At 45.4% G+C, this 16,743-nt stretch overlaps 2 protein-coding genes across 2 annotated transcripts in view; one reads left to right on the top strand and one right to left on the bottom strand.

Annotated features, from left to right (window-relative positions):
• Positions 1-2,084, bottom strand: part of T265_08915 (hypothetical protein) — a gene marked incomplete at both ends in the record, with an annotated part of 15,813 nt that extends 13,729 nt beyond the window's left edge. The window contains 2 exons of the mRNA XM_009174846.1: positions 1,148-1,309; positions 2,004-2,084. Of these exons, the coding sequence (XP_009173110.1) occupies positions 1,148-1,309; positions 2,004-2,084 (243 nt within the window). The remainder of the gene's footprint in view (positions 1-1,147; positions 1,310-2,003) is intronic.
• The window catches only part of T265_08916 (hypothetical protein), a gene marked incomplete at both ends in the record, with an annotated part of 71,141 nt that overhangs the window by 53,764 nt on the left and 634 nt on the right, over positions 1-16,743 (top strand). The window contains 4 exons of the mRNA XM_009174847.1: positions 4,985-5,078; positions 8,933-9,374; positions 13,103-15,030; positions 16,146-16,741. Of these exons, the coding sequence (XP_009173111.1) occupies positions 4,985-5,078; positions 8,933-9,374; positions 13,103-15,030; positions 16,146-16,741 (3,060 nt within the window). The remainder of the gene's footprint in view (positions 1-4,984; positions 5,079-8,932; positions 9,375-13,102; positions 15,031-16,145; positions 16,742-16,743) is intronic.

Consider the following 16,743-nt stretch of genomic DNA (forward strand, 5'->3'; position numbering starts at 1 on the left):
ATATATATATATATATATGTCCAACACTGCCCACTCAGTCTCTGATGCGGGGCTTGCTTACTGCGGCATCTATCTTCCCTCTTGTGTGAGCCTCAACGAAGCATCTCCTGCGACCTCTAGCGTTCCTCTTCCGCCTTATTTGGTCGTCTGATGCGGATAGGGCTTACTGCGGCATCTATCTTCCCTCTTGTGTGAGCCTCAACGAAGCATCTCCTGCGACCTCTAGCGTTCCTCTTCCGCCAAAATTATTTGGTCCCCTTTTTCTTCAGCTCCAAATTGCTCAGTGGTTAGCACGCGAACTTACCGGCTACAAGGTTCGTGGTCCGCACCCAACCCCTGCACGTTGACTGCCACTGTCTAGACTTGGGCAGCTTTGCAAAATCTCAGCCCTCGTACTTACCCCGGGTGGCATGGCAAATAGGCACCAGAAGTGTGCTATAGCTGAACGATCATTATTAGACAGCGTTTTTCAACCTTTAACTCCTATGATATCAACGCGATGTCCGTTTTTCAAGGGTAGGGTATACTCTACGGTGGGGCTATCCATAATGCTTTATGGGTCAGAAACTCGACCGCTACGCCCAGAAGACGTATGGAAGCTGTCAGTGTTTGACCATTGGTGTCCAAATCATTGGTCTGCTCTGTTGTAAACATCGTAATAGCAATGCTGAGGTACGCCAGATGGTTTTAGGAAAATGAAATTTCCCTGTGATGGATGAGCTAATTACGCCTCATAAATTACGCTGGTTAGGACATGTACTTCGTATGCCAGAGGACTATCTGCCTCGAAGAGCTCTTTTCGTCCAGTCCTGTGCTGAATGAAAGCGACCAAGAGGTGTACAGTGCATGACCTGGTATCAAAGTGTGAAAACACTGACCAGTAAACTTAGTCCGGTCGACAACTGCCGCTTTCCTAGATAGAGACCTTGGGACACACCACTGCTTATTGACACTGGCTCAATCACGCAACCAGTAGTTCTGGTGCGTCAAAGCTTCCGCCTTCAGTACACAGCTGCCCAGTTTCCCGTCCCCCTCGAGCAATATGTAATACACAGCAACTGATAATGCCATCACCTCTAGTGCTTGGCTGTGTGACCCACGCTTCCAGCTTCCGGTGACCGAAAATGTAGAAGTTGAACCAATGTACCTTTGGTACGTAGTTAACAGCCGGTGAACCGGCTAAATTTTCACGCCTATCCTCCTCAGGTTTATTCCTAGAGCGTCGGACTTTTCCAGCCGACCGAAGAGCTCGAGAAGACTCATGTTTACTAGTCAGTGTTTCCTGGACACACTCACTAGCAGAGGAAAACTGATAAATGGTCGCGAAAATTATCGTCGTCAATTTCAGCAACACCAAATAGGAGCACTGGTGCTTTTGCTGGCATTAAACCAGGTTAATTTATTTGAATAGAGGGTTAAAATATAAGGAAAAATGGGAATCTTAAGATATCCTACTACAAACATCCGATATGCCAATAGCCAGTTGGACAATCTGGATAATAACTGACAGCATGAGCACCACTAGCATCGGTTAGCCTCCATATTGACAACATTCAATGCTCACCGTGTTTTCCACCTCCGGTTTACCTGCTGGTTGTCCGGAAACACCTATTTCTCATGTGGGAATCGTCTTCGTTTTACCTACGGTGCACTGGAAATGGAAATGATCAAAAAGCCTTGTGGTAGACGTGTATCTTATCCATCGCGCGAATAGGTGGGCAGTCTCCCCCCCTCCCCGGAAAGACAGATACATTCGAAAAGTACAGGACCCACCACGATGATCTCATTAGCAATGAACAGAAAGCATCGAGAGTACCGAACGGCAATAGTCTAGTTTGGGACCTAGTGAAGGTGACGCATTTTCTTGCCCTCTCTATACCAGCCAGGTTGCGCTTATGAACTTCCTTTGTATACTACTACCTGAAACACTCGTCTAAATACTGTGGGATGTGGCTCAGTGTTTGCTGTTCCTATGTGAAGGCGGGCTATGCAATGTAAATCACACGCGCCACATCGGATTTCTCAAATTCGGTACCAGTGATCGCCAAATGTTTGGAATGTCCCTTAACCCCTGAACTTCCCATATTTGTGAAATTCGGTTCTTGAAAGACCAGGATTTCTCTTTCTCTGCGTTGTATGTTGAGTAAAACAAACGTGGACACGTTTGTATCAATCCTTTGTTCAAGTTCCGCCTCGGAAACCTGGCTAGTTGTCTGGGCATTGTGTAGGTGTAAACGATTTTCTTTTCCTCCTCTTAATTTCCCAAACAGAATGTGAACAGATTATCAGGATAAAAGCCTACTGAAAGTCCTCCAGGTGGGCTTCGAATCTTGGTCGTGGAACTGATAGTCCAGTATCTCAACCATACGGTGGTCACCCAAGTTGGTATGCCGCTAAGTTAGAGATGTTTTCCTGTAAACAAGACGGGATTTCGACTGCTCCACAGTTGAGAGGAGTAAGCATTCAGACTATACTGTGGATGACATGTGTCCCGCCCGGATTGAACAGCTGACCGATTCCAAAGCCTAGACCTTAGTTTCACATTGTTTGATGAATTGATATGGTCATTCTGTGGTTACTTTGAGACGAGCTCTCATGTGATGCACAAAAAGCAATGACTTAGGGTTAGGAGTGGTTCGGTTAGCTAAGGCAACGAATGAAATAATTTTTGTCCTTTCCCACGTCTGTCAAAGTTCTCTTTGTAAAGTCTGTTTCGATCATCCAACAGACAACCTAGGGCCCGAAATCTCTGTTTTTTTTGTTCCAGTTATTTTTCTGTTTTCCACTGTTTGTCGCCCCCTCGAGTACATTTGGCAGCTACGTCTTTCAGCTATTTGCAGAATTTCAATGTTTTAGGGTTGAGATTACAGATCTTATTTTTCAGTGACAAGATTAGTCATAGAATTTTCTCCTGGTGAGTTTCATCATTTCGTTGGATGATTTTCTCTTTGTTCTATACATTTGGAATCACACATATAGTCTTGAAAGATAGTATATAATTTTCGCGGCGCGCCATTACTGCCGGTCTCTCGATGAGATATCCTCCAGCTATGAGTGACGTTATCACGTGACCGGTTTGTCAATCCCCTCAAAATTCAAGCGAGTGGGTGCTTTCGTCTGTACATTAATTCTCCGGGTCTTCCGCTTTGACGAGCGGAAGCTCATCTATGAAACGGTCGTCTATGAATACCTGGTCTCACTGTGAATATACAGCAAGCATGTTATCTTCACACTCATATTATTTGGACATGAGTCGATGAATTCTCATCTCCTACTGCTTTATGCTCTGCTTGGCTTCCGTGCGAATTTTTAGACGCACATCTGGGGGACAGGGTAGCTGCTTGCTCTGACAAGCCGTGGATGTTGTTTGACCGTCCAGGCATTTGGTGATTCATGCCTGGTCGATAGACAATCGGGTGCGTGGCCTACATGTGCATACATCAGCTAGGCAATAGCAAGTCAATTTCTGATGGCTGTACGGTATCAGTCGTACTGTCCGTCTTCTTACCATGTGACAACCCTCTCCTTAGCGAGCTCCGCTGTCTCTCCTTCTCTTGGAGGAGCGGTTGTCGAGTAAATTGTAGCGAGATGAAACACTCGTCATCATCATTATCATTGACAGTACAACATTGTTCGACACTGCCATCCAACCACAGTTTCTTTGAAAGACTTATTGTGAAGAAAAGAATAAAAAAAGGACGCAAAAAGACTTAGTGCTAGCTTACTACAATCACTCCAACGGACCTACACCTCCAGACACTCATTCAGGCAATCTGGATAGAAACTAACAACAATATCGCCAGTGACATGGATTGGCAGCCATAACTTGCAAAGTTTCTAACCATACAGAGGAGATATCACGTGGACTTCATCGCGTAAGGCAGTTCTCACCGATAGTTTTTGTTCCACAGTTCTTCAAACAAATATAGTCTCTTTAGTCAATATGATGCCCAAGTACGTGGTTTGATCGAGGTTTGATGGGAATAACGCCGAACGACAAATGTGCCTTACGCTTGCTTCTTAGCATTCATGAGATGTCCTAACGAGGATCTCTCGTGTGAATCGATCAACACCTCAAATCTGGTGGCTCATGTCTTCGTACAAATTATATACACACCTTTGGGACTGGTCAAAGTCATTCTCTCCTTGGGACGCTGTGTATTTAACTATACTCTGTAAATAGGGGGCCAACAACCGCATTTTATACCAAAGAAGTTTTAACGCTTCGCTGTTTCTGTGAGGTATGGGATAAAACTCTACCGAAATTATGATGGCGCATGAGACCGACACTTCTCTAATAGACAACTATTTAGTGTCCTGCATGCTGCCGGGCCATCATGTTCAGGTTTACTGGGGACTAGGCAACAGATCTGTGTGCGGTTGCCGACCCACCTTATTCCTTCAATTCTACGTCGGTATCGGTGGCTTGCAAGTAACACCCCATCATCTCTGCTCAAATCTCTCATGGTCTACGAATTATACCCAGGTATTCAATGCTTCGGGCACTGCTGACCGTCGGATCCGCTTCGGATGCTGGATATCTGCTTTCCTACAAAACTCTACTTCACACCTCTTAATTATGCATTCTAATATCTTTACCCCGGGTTGATAGTTTGTGACACAATTTTAAAATCCACAGAAACGTTTACCATGTTGCCTTGTTCTATTTGTCGTGACTTATTCCGACCTGTCCAATCCAACGGAACTTGCTATGTCGTCCTTCGCGGAACAGTATGAGTCTTCTGAGAACAAACGCTGTCATCTATATACTATCGATATTGTACAAAGGGTCTCTACCCCCATTGATATCCGGACGTAATTGGGTTCCTAGCATGAAAAAGGTGGTGAATATAGTTTTAAATCTAATATCTCTGTTTTGGGAAAGGCCGTCTCTGCTTATCGGCCAAATTAGTCCTATCCTCGGAATCTATTTGCTTCTGCTGCCGTACACCATCGTCCTCATCCTTATTTTCCTTACATCTAGGGGTGTCGGCTGTATTTTCACGGAGATGGTTTCCGGGGTGGCCACTTTTCCAGGCTCAAAAGATGCAGTCGATCAGCTGGATAAAATTTTTCGTGTAAGTTCCTCTTCATTCCTCACCTGCTCTACTGTGTTTCATCACACGTTGCCCTCGCCACTCTCTCGTTCAACCACTTTAGTCAAATTTTGAGGTCATTTTCTTGACTTATAATCTGACATCCATCCACAACTATATTCTATTATCTCCCACTCAGTGCGCCACACACCTCACTGAGTTTTTGTCGAAACTCCAACTTATTCGGACCGTAGTGTTCAGACAGATAGGAACAAAGCAATGGTTCACTAGGCCTCGATTGCATCAGCTTCTAAGTCGCTGCTCAACTGACTCTTGGACAGGCTTCGCCTTCCATTTTTGCTTAGTTCGTCCTCACTCACGCGTTCCCCAGCGCCAGGTTAAACTGTGAGCGGGTAATTGAATCACACCATAGTCGGATTTCCAATAATAGTTACCAACGATTTTTCGAGTTTTTTGGTTCTCATTTTGGCCTATTTCTCTCTCACTCTCTCTCTCCCACCTCGTCACCGTGCCTAAAGAAATTGGTTGACAGAGAGTGATGGCAATCGACTCAATGCAGCAAGCCAAACTCACCACCACCATCCCATACATCTATTTCGCCTTTCTAATTAAAAATCGCAATAATCCTATTTTCCTCCGGTTGTGCCCTTTTGCGGATAAAGCAACGTCTGTGGGATTGTTAGGGAAGCACCCTAGTTCTCCCCATTCCATCATACTCAGCTTCTCGTTTTGTCTTATTGATTAACCTTCGGCTGGCTGAGATTTACTTTTCGATTGAGCGTTTTCTTATCGCATCACCACCGGGTGAACGGAGTTCTAGTCCAAGTCTTTCGGATTAGTACACACAGAAATATGAAATGATTCATTGGGACTACTAGTTCACTACAACACTACCTTCGTGCGAACCCACCGTCTCGTATATGGTCAAGAATTCTTGAGCGAATGACTGCTAGTAGTCGCGGGCGTTCACTAATTGGACTCACTGGTGCACCTATTTGAATCCGTTTGTGTTTGAGAGTGGTCTTTTGTACGATGCGGATGCCGCTTTCGCTTGTGTTTCTCGACTCTACAGTCAAGTGACCAGTCGCCTGTCTGTAGGGTTTATTCTAGGGTACTCTGAAGCTTCTGTCACAGTAGTTACTTGTCTTGACCCGTGTCGGGGGAAAAATATGACGAAAACTCAATCCATTCATCAGCCCATCAACGATTACCCTTCAATGTTCATATTGGAAGTAAATTTTGTGAAGAATTTCGTCACTACATTCCAGATAGTCTATTTCCAGGTTGAATTGTCCACTGAGCGTGGCAATTTCTGTCACACTTTTCGTCGCTGTTCGAGGTGGTCATCAATGTATAGTTGGATAATAATCTATCGTTGTGTAGTCCTAAAGGTGTATTCTTCTCGAAGATGTTACAATCAGCCGTGTGCATTCCGTTAACTGATGCGCGCCAAAAAGGTCCACAACTGTATGCCCACCGGAAAGTTTTTAACTTCTGACTACTGCCACCCGGACAGTAGACACTCGGCTACATACGGGGTATTTTACACAGGGGCCTAGGAGTGGGCACAGAACACAAGGCACTTGTCTGAGTGAGGTTTCAAACGTTTTTAGAGCATCACCGTCCGTGTCTGGAACTCTGTTAACAACCTTTGGAAAACATATGAGCTCAAAATGTTTCCGCCCATCGCATTCGCGTTTGTAATTTGCACCATCGGACTTGCAACTTTTAGCGAGACAGTGCTAAATACAGGTGAGGCTGACGTAAGTAGTAAGCATTTCGGTGCGTTGGTAATTCTGTTCTATCCAGAGTTGTACTGCTAATCACTGCGGAAGACCAACCTCGCTGGATGCCGCTATGATTCATGGACGTCGGTGTAAGCTGACTGTCGTTTATCTCAAGTCTCCTCAACAGTTTTGTCAACGAAAGCCAAAAATTGTATGTCGGGTTGTATAGTTGGCCACTGGTTTTCTTTATACTAGACATTTAGTTTGAAAATTTTCTAGCCCCACTGGAGATGACATCGTCAGTGAGGGGCGGAGTGGTGCGTCCATGGAAATGCGCTGAGCAGTTGCGTGCATGTGTTTACAAACGCACGGGTAGCCAGCCGTACCGGATGCACCGTTGATTGTGATTGGCTGTATGCACAGGTAGGGACGTTTAATGACTCGTTAGCTTGCATTCTGGTTGGCTGACCTCCATTTGTTCATTGACATTGTCCTCTTCGAAACCCGTTCATTGATCGACACTCGAGTGAGCTTCGGCTTTTAGAGGATTTCGGTTTTTCGGTTCCTTCGTTGCACATTCAGCCTCGTTCAGTTGTTTTGGTTGAGTGTTTGTAAATAATAATATGTATATTGGGACCAACTCAGCGTGAAGATTTATTTAATCCGTCCAAGAGTGCTAAAAGTTATATATCTCCGCGTATCAAGGTTTTCCGTTTTCCAAATCGGATTGGCTTCTTTGATTCTCGCGCAGAGATCAACGGCAACGGATCATTTGTTCTGTTTGCCGCACTGTGTTTTCTTATCCACGTACGTAGTCTGAATTCTGTTTGTACATCATGAGGCTTGTTAAATTTGATTTGGTATACTGTGCTGTTGCTGCTGCCTTGGTCAGTTTTCTGCGGCGTTGAAATCGGTTTACTTCAGATGGTCATCAGTTTGCGGCCTGCCATGCTTCCTCTTTGATGTAGTTATATTGCTGTAGATTTCCCTATTCTCCTGAGGTATGGAAGGACTATCTGCTTGATTGTTTTATCCCTGAAGTTGGTGTTTAGATCTTTTCTATGAGCTTCATTGAAGTGCCAACTAACGGAGGTGAGAGAACTCGCGTACACAAGCCAATTAAAATGCAATTTGCCGAGCCATCCAATTGTACCTCATATGAAAAAATCAGTCACAATCGAGGGTCAGTCCTAGCTGGCTATGCGTATATAAACATGGGCACCCAACCATTCCACACATTTTCCATTGATGTAGCTCGATTGAGGATAAAACCACTGTAACCCAACGCCAGTCCAGTGATAAAACCAGTCACTAAACAGTAACATTAACTGGCCGTTCGGTTGTCTAATATAGCTCAAACCGCAGGTATCCTCCCACCTTTAAACGGCGTCATTAGGTTCCTGACGTAGCACTATTCATTAGGTTGATCAAAGCTCTTTGACAGACATTCTAGACACGCAACTGGGACAACCCTACCAGTGGTCAGAAGTGTTGTGCTGCTGAGCTCCATTACCACTTGACTTTGTATTCTTTTTGTCGATGAAATATTGTCCACTCATTTGCTTTCACACTCTTCAGTTCTGTACTATTCGCACATTCCAATTTGGTGGTTCTGTCAGGCCGCTTGGGTTACAGGGAGTGACTCGCCGCTTGGTAGCTAAGTATTTCTGCTTTGATTGTAGTATGTGTTTATGCTGGGCGAAACCCGAGGCCAAACTACCGTATCTCTCACAATTAGGCACTGCAATGGCCAACAAGCCTAATTCATGCGTGATTGGTCGAAATTATAGACCCAACAGCCGACCATGTTCCAGTACCCGCTGGATGCCGGTTGCCACTGGCGTGTCCAAAGGGTGTCTGAGTTTCCATTATGTTACCGTGATTCGCACTTTTAATACGATGCGCCGTACATGGGCTTTTCGACTTGCTTTGAGTTTCACTCCGTGTACCGTTGGTTGTTCCTCTGCTGAAAATGCTAGCTTGGAAGGATCAGACTGGAAACTAAGCTTAAACGTAACCGTTATTCCAGTATGAAGCACGGGTTTTATGTTGTTCGTATTCATTTCACCTATTTTTCTGTCTTCTGTGGTAATTTTTAATAGAATATTTATCACTCATCTTTATATCCACATATCCAACGCATTTTAGATCATGGGCACTCCCTCAGAAACCACATGGCGTGGAGTATCCAAGCTTCCGAAATACAAAATGCTCCTGGGGCACTTGGAGGAAAATGTCTCGGGTGTACAGACTCCCAAATCACAACAACTACGTCATGAACATTCTCGAAGCAGCCTAAGCGCTGGAGGTACACGAGGTGGCAGTGGATCGGATAAGTCGGATGACTCTTCCAAGGTGGCCGAGTCTGGTGGTTCATCAACAAGTACAAAGCATCGTCGTTTGCAGTGGTACCCCAGTCGACCGTTGCATCGTGTCATTCCTCGGTTGAACCAGGCTCCACATTCAGAGGCCCTGGCGGCACAACTGTTGCAGTTACCACCTTCCAAACGTATCAGCGCACGAAATGCGATGAGAACACCGTACTTTGCCAGTTCTTTACCAACTGCGCAGTTGGCTTGTTTACCGGATAGTGAGTGTTTTGATTTTCATGAATATTTTGGTGACTTGGTCTAAAGAAACGGTCCGAAATAGTCAAATCCGTACGTTTCTGGTCATCGATAGTAAGAAGGGTGTTTGCTATGGTCAATGTCCACAACGTCCATTTATGATACTTTTGCCGTCTGCATCTCATGCAATTTCTTCACTGTTTTGCACAGAGTTACTTACTCGCTTCGATTGATGCTTTGACTAGACTACTCATAACTATCGGACATCGATGGCCTCCATACTTCCCATCTTAGCCACATCAGAGGTTCACTTTTCAAGGCGATATGTCTGAACGGTTGTTATGGGTAGAAACTGAATATCAGAACAAACCGAACCGATAACGATAATTTGACGCACGTTTCTCCTTTGGTTTGCCCCTCAACCTAGTTTTTCTACGCCCGACCCTGGTTAAGTGAGATCACTCAGTGGTCATTAGGCCACACCACTCCGTCTGAGGTCATCGCATGAGCTGCCAGTTTTATAGAACAAGGATTTTTATTTGTTTCTTTGGAGTGTTTTATCTATTGCCGGTGCGTACGGTGGGTAGTCTTTAGTTCTGAACCTTGGGTTTAAAACTGGGAGCATTTGTGTTGTATGTTCCGTCTAGACTTGGATGTTGTTTCAGATCAGTAGTGGTCAAATTACGGTAATGGAGTGACAAGGTCGCCCATAGCGTAATCTTTCCTCTTTGCCTAACCAGACACTGCCTTCCGGATTTGATCAATTCGTGGATCAATTTTTTTCTAGTTTATGCGTTTTGGCACCTTTACATAGATTTGCTAAAGGTTGGTGACGTAAGACTCAGCACCAATATCAGTAATCACCTGCTTGTTTTAGCGAAAGAGTGATTTAGGCGTTCTTTTTTGCATGCTTTACTTGACTCTGATGACGTGCACCACTCGTGTCCAGTTTCTCATGTTCATTTTGGCAAGGCAAGCTAGTCAGACATGTTTGTGCACCAAATGGTATCTCTCTCCCATTAGTCTTTACACGGGACCAACTGAAATGAGGATGATATTGTGATCAAAAATATGCTTCCTAGGTCTAAAAATATGATGGATTTTATGCAGGTGATTTAAGATCATGTTGAGACCGTGTTCCATCTGAACTATGGAAGGTATAAGTAACAACGAAAACCATGCGGGTTCTGAATGTTGCGCGTCCGAATCCCATCGAGCTGAGCAGTTATACAGGGAACCTAAGACCAACACACTGGTCCCGTAACGACGGATGATAATAAGCGATCAAAGTCTAGCAATAAAATTCACATGCACATGTGGTTTCTATGGTTTTAAATTTCCGGAGAGCCAGTTGGCCACGATAGGAGTGATTGCGACCAGACGTCCTTACACCGGTGATCATCGATCCAGTCATACGGAACCACAATCGATTAATAACGGAGTCCAGGCCTGAGTAACAATAAGAGTGGCGGAGTAGATGTACGGAGCATGCTACCGCACGCATGCACATATATATATACATATATATATATATATATATATATATATACATATATATATATATGTATATGCAGTGCAATAGGCGGAAAATCAACAGTAGGAGAGACGAAAGAAAACATGATGGTTCTTTGCCCAGTGGCAGTGCTGGATAAACATTGGTCGTAAAGGAACATAACTTCTAGGTGGCTTAACAATACGGCCGAGGCGTGATTGTTTTCGGTGCGTGACATAAATTAACTACGAAGGACTTGAGTATTAGGTATTGTGAAAGGTGGATCAGTAAAAATAGTCGCCAGGGATGGAATTATGCAACTTCCGAACGGTCAGTACCGAGAGAATCGGGTCGATAGTCATGACCATTAACCGTGTTTGTCTGGACGACTAATACATAGCCTTGTAAGTAATACCATATGATGATTGTAGAGGCCTGAAAACAGGATCATCGTGGGCGAAAACGAAAGCGCGCGGCTGGATATCTTTGTGTATTTGCGAATATGCTGCTTCAAATGGTGAGCGAAGAATTCGAGATTGAGTTCACCTAGTTTTAGTACCGTCTCTCCAAGTAACTTGGGGCTAGTGCCAACTACCAGTTCCGCAGGTGGGCGGCCCTGATCTTTCTTGACGATGTTGCGCACTCCAAAAAGAACACCCAGCAACCAATGTGCAGTGAAGGTCAACGTCGTGATGGCAGCATTTATTTGGTAATGAATGTGTTTTTCAGGGCCATCGTTATCGGGGTGATGAACACTGGCTGTGAAATGATCACTTCCCAACAACTGATATAACTCTCGGAACGGGTTGGAATAAGACTGAGAAATTACGACCATTGGCGATGGTTATAGGAATTGTAAAAATTGACACCCAGTATTCCACAAGTTTTCCCACAAACTATTTGACCAGTGATCTCACGGATGGGTGTTGCCTTGGGTCGATTATCAACACCGGTGAGAATATAAATAGAACCATTGGATGGTAGTAATGGATAAACCAGATCAGATCAGCGTGAACCTATCTAAAACGGGAGTCAGAACAGTTCCTAGCATGGTGCTGTCAGGTCTCTGAAAGTTACTTCTTTGACAGATAGTATAATTTTTCATCCATAAAGAGTGGCTACAAAAAAAACAACCAGCTATTTCTGTTTTTGCACGAGGGTGGAAGTCGAAAAACCATGTCTAAGAAAATCGGGAGGAAAGTACAACTGCAGCTTTTCTGTTGAATCATCACAAGTGGCCGTTGAATTACCAGCATAAAACGAATGATCACGAAATGTGGGATAAATGTCAAAATCTACGCTGCGGTAGGAGAAAGGGCGGTTAGGTGAAAAGAGGCAGAGCCTAGAATATGTGTATGTGCACGGAATAGAGTGTTTGCAACAAAATTAGTGTCTATCTATAGAGGAAAATGTTAGAAGCTCAGGTAGCATGGATGGTTGTTGGCTTGTTCGCTGAGCTGGGCATTTTGATTGCAAACGTTTCATCACCAATCGAGGTGACATCATCAATGCGTTATTGGGTACCGTAGTGGTGTAGCGGTGGGTTAGTGGTTATCAACAACCATCAATCAAATTGCCAAGCTCAGCGAACAAGCCAACGACCACTAGTGTCTATCAATAACTCGAATCTCTGTGGTTGACCGACTGATGGCGAAAAGTTTTATTTGCCTGATGTAAAAAAACGGGTGTGGAAGTCGGTATTGTTTGTTGAACATTGTGTGTCAGCACTGGTGAATGACCAGGGCCTTGTCATCCTAACCATAGTCTTTGATATGGACAGTGTTGACCACCTTGGAAGTGAATAGTGCTGGTTCTAGGTGGTATCTTTGCCAGAATCTATAGGCGCCTCGGCACTGGTGTCCAGCAGGACCCGGTCGCCTGTTGAATTGTCGGGTATTGAGATAGAGCGACTATTCGGTTGACCACCAGTCTACCAACTCTGCTTCGCGATGGACAGTCAGCAGTTTTCTTGGGGTGTTAAGCCCACAACGGTGCTAAAAGTGACTGTCTTCGACCGTCGTTGTACAGACGAATCTGATTACTGGGTGATACGATGTAGCCACGTGTGTGTCTTACTTGCATCTTATAAGTATATATATATATATATTGCATAAGAGCCATAGAACTTTATATGAAATGAACATGGAACGGGATGTGGCTTGAATGAGCTAACGGTAGCGAAAGCGAATGGAAACGGTATGGTGAGATCATATTGTCGCATTTCTGGACTTATTATGTGCTCTGTTTTTTTCCACTCAGCTGCATCGATCTTCGAGGTTCCATCGGTTCGAATGCTTCCCGAATCCTTGTCAAGTCGGAGCGGTGGAAAGGCTGGTGGTTACTCCCGACTGTTTGAGCGCAATTATGTACAGGACAACTCACGACCATCCCAATCAGATGTAGATGATACGGAGCAGCTTGATGAAGATCGTCTCTCAGAAGTCAAAGGCCGTGGCCGGGTGATCAATGGATATCGTGAAGAGGAAAGCTCATCCTACTCGGTTGACGAACTGAGCGCCAATTTGGGTAGCAATGAGGCAGTTCACGGAGAGTGTCATGGCCGGTGGATACGCTCCGGCCCGGGGTTGTCTTCCAGACCAAAAGCTCACACAACAGCGGAGTTTGACCCATCCTCAGTCAGTTTATCAGCTGTTTCCAATGGCAATAATGCTTCCGCAGCAAGGACAGCAGCAGTCTTGAATGACCACATCAGCAATAGAGCTACGCGAGACAAGCACACGGCGCATAGTGTGTGTAGGATAAACGCAAACGGGGTTGCTCACCAGTTGTACACTACTCGAGCTTATGAGTCCGCGGATGCAATCATCCAGGCAACTCCAATGGACGAGAAGAAGAGTGTACCTGTTCAGTCTGATCGTGCCGATGCAGCTGTACCAGTAGGTCAGCAACCCGATTCCACCGATCATAGGCCAGTCAAATACTTTCCTGCCAGTTTTGATCACCCTCAGGGACTGTTAGGTCAACAGGCTCTGCACAGTCATCCAGGTGTTACGCCACTAGGTCCACCACAATTTACCACTCTGAACCCCGGACAAATGTTCCAATCACCATTAAGACAAGGAGATCATCACACATTACCTCCTGGTTCCTCTGGCTTCGCATCTCCTTGTTCATCGTCTGTCGTCTATCCTCCATCTGGGGTCCCCGTCTTCCCTGAGTACTACTTCCCATATTGTCCTTCCTCAGATCACCCTCATGTGAGCAGTTTTAATAGCTGCCCACAGTGTCCTGCGGAGGAACGCCGTCGAGCAGCCGCGGCAGCAGCAGTTGCTGCCGCAGCAGCTGCAACAGCGGCCGCCGCAGCGGCCACTTTTTGTCCGTCCAATCAGCATTTATTACCTTTCTTTTCTCAACCGCATCCAAACGCTCAACAGGCGTCTACTCTGGTACAGAGGCAACCTACTCAACAGTTATCTGCTATGCCTGGTGACGTCTGCTCTGATGCTTTAGCTCCCTATCAAACTTCGCATCAACCCGATACAGAGCCCGATACAGCGGCCATGCGTCAGTCCTTGAGTACGGGACCTTTGAGACAGTATCAGTTGCACAATCCCTGCATGCCCCCTCCCGGATATGTTTGCGCCTATTTTATGCCACAGCAGACTCTAAACCAACCATCATCCCACTATACTCCCTCTGCATATTGGCCACAACCGTTTGTTCCGCAGCAGCAGGTGCCAATCAGTCAACACGTCCCAGCGACTACAACATCATCCTACCTGCCCCACGATACGTACACAGCTTCCCTTAGCTCATCTGTGATGAGCAATTTTGTTACTAGTGTCGACACAGCAGATGACTCCACCCGACCTTACAACAACACGTCCAGTGAGATATCAACGGTCTTATCTCAGCCGGCCCGAACAACCCACTACGAAGATGGATCAGTAAAGCCATTCAACCCTAAACTCGACTCCTCTATTCCCGCCTACCCATCCACCACTGCAACTGAATACCCACAACAACTTCACCCTACACCAGCGGCATCGAAATCGTCTGTACCGGTCTCCGGTATGCAGTCGCATCCAGGCCCAGAGGGCGATCGATCCGATCCCACTACATCTGGACCACCACCACCCTCATCCAATGTAGTCGTTCAACCTGGATTCTACAGCTTGGGTTCGGAGGCTAGTGGACAACAATGGATGTTCTTTCTACCATATCAGGTGAGATTCGTGACAACCTATTCCTCTATAGTACGGCCATTTCATTTACACATCACATTCCCTTTTACAATTTGCATAAGGTCTCGTGTCTTATTCATCAACGACCCCTCCAGTGCCTAATTTTCTTAATCTGTCTAACTATCTTCTGCCTACTCTTTGAGTTGGTTCTGTCACAGTAAATCACGTTTCTCAGAATAGGAACGCGTGTCTAGTGTTCATTTGATCATGGTGATTCTGTTTATCACCCTATGTTGGATGTGACATGTTTACTCAAAATAAAAGACAATACCGTCAAACTGAGATGGTGGAGGGTCTTCGTGTGGCTCTCTTCGCACGTAGTTTTGAAAACCTTATATGATATGACACTGTCAAGTTTCAAGTACCGGCGTTATCTCGAAGCAACCTATTTCGTACTTTTCATGCGTCTATAATCATCCTTTTAATTCGGTAGACACCGTAGACTCCTACGCACACATGCCCTAAAATGCACTAATACCACCCCTCTGTGTCTTGAAATTGGCGTACACCGGTTGTTCTCTCAATGAAAGACGCATAAAGTACAACTTACTGATAATGCGTATTATCTACCTGTCCTGCTTCGTGAGGCACGCAAACTTTTCGCAACAAAACTCAGTCGAAAACCTGTCACTGTCTCCTCGTTGCTCGGACAGCTCTTGTTAATTTCGGACATCATCGATATGGGTAATTTCTTATCTGGGATTTGGTCATCGCGTTGTTTGTCCTCTTGCTTTCTTTCCGGGGATGACTTGTTCAGACTCAACTCATATCCCCCCACTTATGGTTTGCATTTATCTGAGGTTGTGGAATTCGATGGGAGCTTGGCACCGACACCAGCCCATCGCTGTAAGACTCTAGAATAGAAGTCTTTATGGACTAGGGATCCCGGTAGGCAGTTGAGCAAACAAGTCGTTTGTTACGTTATGGCAACTAAAGTTCAGGATTCAGCGTATTTCTCTCAATCCGATCAGGTACGCGCCTCTTAATCGGGTCAACAATTGAACCAGGGTGTTACCTGGTCCAAGTTTGCAACCATTCGCTCATTTTTCTCGTGGTTCTGGTTCAGAAACTTTCTTCTCTCGTTTCATCTCGTTTAGTTGGATAACAATACCACATTACCTCAAATGGGGATCCCATGGCATCCGGTATCGTCGGAAGCACAGGCAAGAATGCATCTAACACAACAAGCCACGAACTCGCCATATTATTTCTCTCCCCTGATACAAAGCCAAGCATTTAATATGAATCAGTTCAGCAAAACCCCGTATCATCCTGTCATGCATCCAGCGATGGCAGATCAAACTCATTTGAAGGATCACGCGCAATCCTATTGGCACTCTGGTGTGCCTTTCCCCATGTTTACTGGTCAAGCAATGCAAACGCCTGGTCTACCGGTTCAGCATCAGCGCTCAGCTTCTGCTTGTCATGCACAACCGCCTTCCGAACAAATGTCCCGCAGCAGTTACGAACATTATGATTCAGCGAATCGTGACTCATTTACAAGCCAGTCCAATCCCACGGCAGTTTCTAACTGGACTACTTCCGACAAGGTCAGCCCAAAGTTCCGCGTCAACCGAAGCATCAGTTTCACGACTCCCGAGCTGATGCGCTTAGAAGCGAAGTTGACCAACCCTATGCAGCCTGATGTTCCGGCTCATGCAGCACCCTATCAACGTCTGCCTCGGTCACACGCGT

Source organism: Opisthorchis viverrini (assembly GCF_000715545.1).
Source record: "Opisthorchis viverrini unplaced genomic scaffold opera_v5_247, whole genome shotgun sequence".
Taxonomy (NCBI): domain Eukaryota; kingdom Metazoa; phylum Platyhelminthes; class Trematoda; order Opisthorchiida; family Opisthorchiidae; genus Opisthorchis; species Opisthorchis viverrini.